We start from the raw sequence: 3,360 nt of genomic DNA on the forward strand, positions 1-3,360 counted from the left end.
TGAACAACATCCCATAGAGCACTTTTAGTCCAACGAAGCAATAACGTTGTAATATGGATGGTAATTCCTTTGTTTACGTCTCATTTCTTCGGGACAGTTATTGTTTGTATCCGTTATGGAATAACTTACTCTCAAAAAACTGCATCTTGGTAGTAAAAAGCAACATGGTTTTGTAGCATACAGTGTCACAAACAGAATGAGACCATCCACTAAAAAAAAAAGTCAAAGATACGCGGAATATTGTTTATTTGAAACAGTACTTTTTTTATGCTTTATTAATTCAATGCTACAAAAACATGAGATATTACATATTGTTTATTTTAATTCTGGCGCTCTCTTGTGACGGCTCATGACGCACGCTGTGACGCACCTGTCATCTGATAGGGGCATAGCTTAGCAATCGGCTTTTTGCACAAATAATTATTTTTTATTTTTTTTCTTCAACATTTTTCATATATGTGTGTGTGTTTTGTGGGGAATGTTGCTGTATCTGCATGATTACCATCTGTATGACCGCACATCAGCGTGTGATTACTGTCTGTATGACAGCTATAACACTGTTAAAAACTGTTATTTTACGGAATTTTACTGTTTTATTTCACAGTTTTTTCATGTATTTTTGAAATGCAGTTAAAAATGGTAAAAATACCGAAATAGACTGTATATTTACATATCCAGTGTAAAATCACATGAAAAACATGTCAATGTGCATAACACCCCCCCCTTCCAAAAAATGTTTTTTCACATAACACACACCAATTTATCAGTGCGCTATATACAGTGGGTACGGAAAGTATTCAGACCCCCTTCAATTTTTCACTCTTTGTTATATTGTAGCCATTTGCTAAAATCATATAAGTTAATTTTTTTTCCTCATTAACATACACACAGCACCCCATATTGACAGAAAAACACAGAATCGTTGACATTTTTGCAGATTTATTAAAAAAGAATATATATATATATACATATATATCTTACGTCATCCGCCCGGAGCTGCTTCCGTGTACAGTGAGCACGAGCTAGATTAAATTGATTATCATGTTTTAAATATGTTTTTTTTTCTTACAAAAACACATCGATTCGCTACAGGAGGACTTTGTTCACCCCCCGGAGCCGTGTGAGACACTTTTTATTATGGATGGGCGCTTTTTATTTCACTTATTTTGGACTGATGCACTGCAACACCCGCTGACTGCCATTAAACAGCTTGAAATATCAAAGACAATTTTTTTAATATTTGAATAACTCCAACTGGATTCGTCTGAAAGAAGAAAGTCATATACACCTAGGATGCCTTGAGGGTGACTAATTTATGGGCTAATTTTCATTTTTGGGTGAACTAATCCTTTAAATGAGGGGTGAAATGTCAGCTTCTTAATGTCTTTTCATGGTTTATGAAATTGATATGTTGATTAAAACAAGTTTTTTTTTTTTTATAATTTTTTTTATATAATATTGATAAAACATTTTGTATATGTAGGTCATTGCGTGTTTGCATAAAAGAGCAGGTGAATCAGTGGTGAATAAGTTTTTGAACCGGTTTGTTGAAACGTCCTACCTGAAAGAATCAATTCGAGTAAAATAATCATATTTCCATACTGTCACTGACTGGCCACATCTTCTTCCGCTTATCAAAGTAGTTCTGCTCAGTTTAGTGTTTTATTACTAATTTATTCCCAGTATCGTTTCATAATGTGATATAATAATATAATAATACGCTGATATTTAAATTACAAAAAGGAAGATAAAATATTTAAATTATTTAAATATTCGAACTGAAGGAATTCCCACCCTGGCGCACGGATACATTCTCCTCTAAGCACGTAGTAGGGCTGCTGCGCGCGCAAAAGGAATCAATCGACTTTCGGGGGGGTGGCCAAGATGGCGCTGTGAACGGACGGAACATTCGAGCTCTCAGCATCAAACTCAGTTAATTAGGATAATTTAGTCTTCTGAAAGATCTTTCACATTGAGCAAAACTGTAGAGTATTTTGTCATATCTTTTACATTATTACGTTAATGCAAAATGCCTAAATCTGCACAAAAATGACCAAGTGCTGTTAGCAAAGCAGCGAACAGTGATGGCAGGGTGGCTAACACTGATCATGATTATGAAGATGGGATGATTCATGATCTGGAAAACGAAGAAGAATTTCCTCCACTTCCCTTAACACCCAGTAAGCCTCCAATCGCCAAGAAACCTACGCTTTCCCAGTTTAGTGCAGACAACTTAAGGTCTGATGAGATTGTTGCTAAATTGGCTCATCTCATCAATACAAGAAGCGATGCGCTAGAAGAGATGGTTAAAGCTACACGAGGAGAAATTAAGGACTTAAAAGAAAAGTTGGGCTTCATTGAAAGACGTGTAGAGATAAGTGAACAATCTACTCTGACCTGCATGAATCGTGTGGTAGACATGGAGCGTTACAGCAGGAGATGGAACATGAAAGTGCACGGCATCCCAGAAGCGGTGAAGGAGAATGTTCGCGAGGAGGTGATTCGTATTTGTCAAGAAGTGTTACCGCAAGAAAGAGAGCAGTTGCCAGCTGTGATTGATGTAGCGCACCGTTTGGGATCCAAGCGTTTGAATGAGTCAAGGCCTCGAGCTGTCATCGTTCGCTTCGCTGTGAGGAGATACAGGGAAGCCGTGTGGAAAGCTGCGAAAAACAGCCCGTTTCTTCGAGATCATGGCTTGCGTTTCACCGAAGATTTAACGAAGGAGGACAGAGATTCCAGGCAGAAATTATGGCCTTTGATTAAAAAGGCACGAGAAGAGGGTAAATCGGCATACTTAGCTGGAGGCCGAGGTTTTATTGACGGCGTGGAACTGTAAAAGAAACCAAGCATGTTGTGGCCCACTTGAAAATTTAGGTTAGTCATTTCATTTTACTAGTGAAAGTGGCCAACAGAAACTATACGTTACTCTTGATGCTAATTTGCTTTCAAGGGGAAAACTTCCAATTGAAAGGTTATTGATCAGTTATCCTTGTTAATATATATATATTTTTTTAAAGGTGCTGATCTCGGCTTAACCTGAGTTTTAGTTTCTTATTTTTATCCAGAGGTTGACTTTATACAGTATATATTTTTTCAATTTGTTCTGTTAATCTGTTAAATTTATCTATTTTCTCTTTTAACGCTAGGGGGCTGCGTAATAATATTAAAAGAAAAGCACTGTTTTTATTTGCTAAACAACACAGGTCTGATTTCTGTTATATACAAGAAGCTCATTCTAAATATGAATCTCAAAAATGTTATGGATAAATTTAATCTAAAAGATATCTGGAGAGTTAAACACCCTAATGACATAGCCTTCACATGGAGTAACAAGTCAGGCTCTAATCTATCCAGAATAGA

The 3,360-nt window shown here is 36.5% G+C and overlaps 1 protein-coding gene across 1 annotated transcript; it reads left to right on the forward strand.

The window, feature by feature from the left end:
- The first annotated feature begins 2,125 nt into the window (after window positions 1-2,125).
- LOC107689943 (uncharacterized) lies at window positions 2,126-2,836 on the forward strand. Its single transcript, XM_016488130.1, has one exon. The coding sequence runs from the start codon at window positions 2,126-2,128 to the stop codon at window positions 2,834-2,836; it is 711 nt and encodes a 236-aa protein (XP_016343616.1).
- Window positions 2,837-3,360: the final 524 nt, after the last annotated feature.

Source organism: Sinocyclocheilus anshuiensis, unplaced genomic scaffold (genome assembly GCF_001515605.1).
Source record: "Sinocyclocheilus anshuiensis isolate Anshui unplaced genomic scaffold, SAMN03320099.WGS_v1.1 scaffold1685, whole genome shotgun sequence".
Classification (NCBI taxonomy): domain Eukaryota; kingdom Metazoa; phylum Chordata; class Actinopteri; order Cypriniformes; family Cyprinidae; genus Sinocyclocheilus; species Sinocyclocheilus anshuiensis.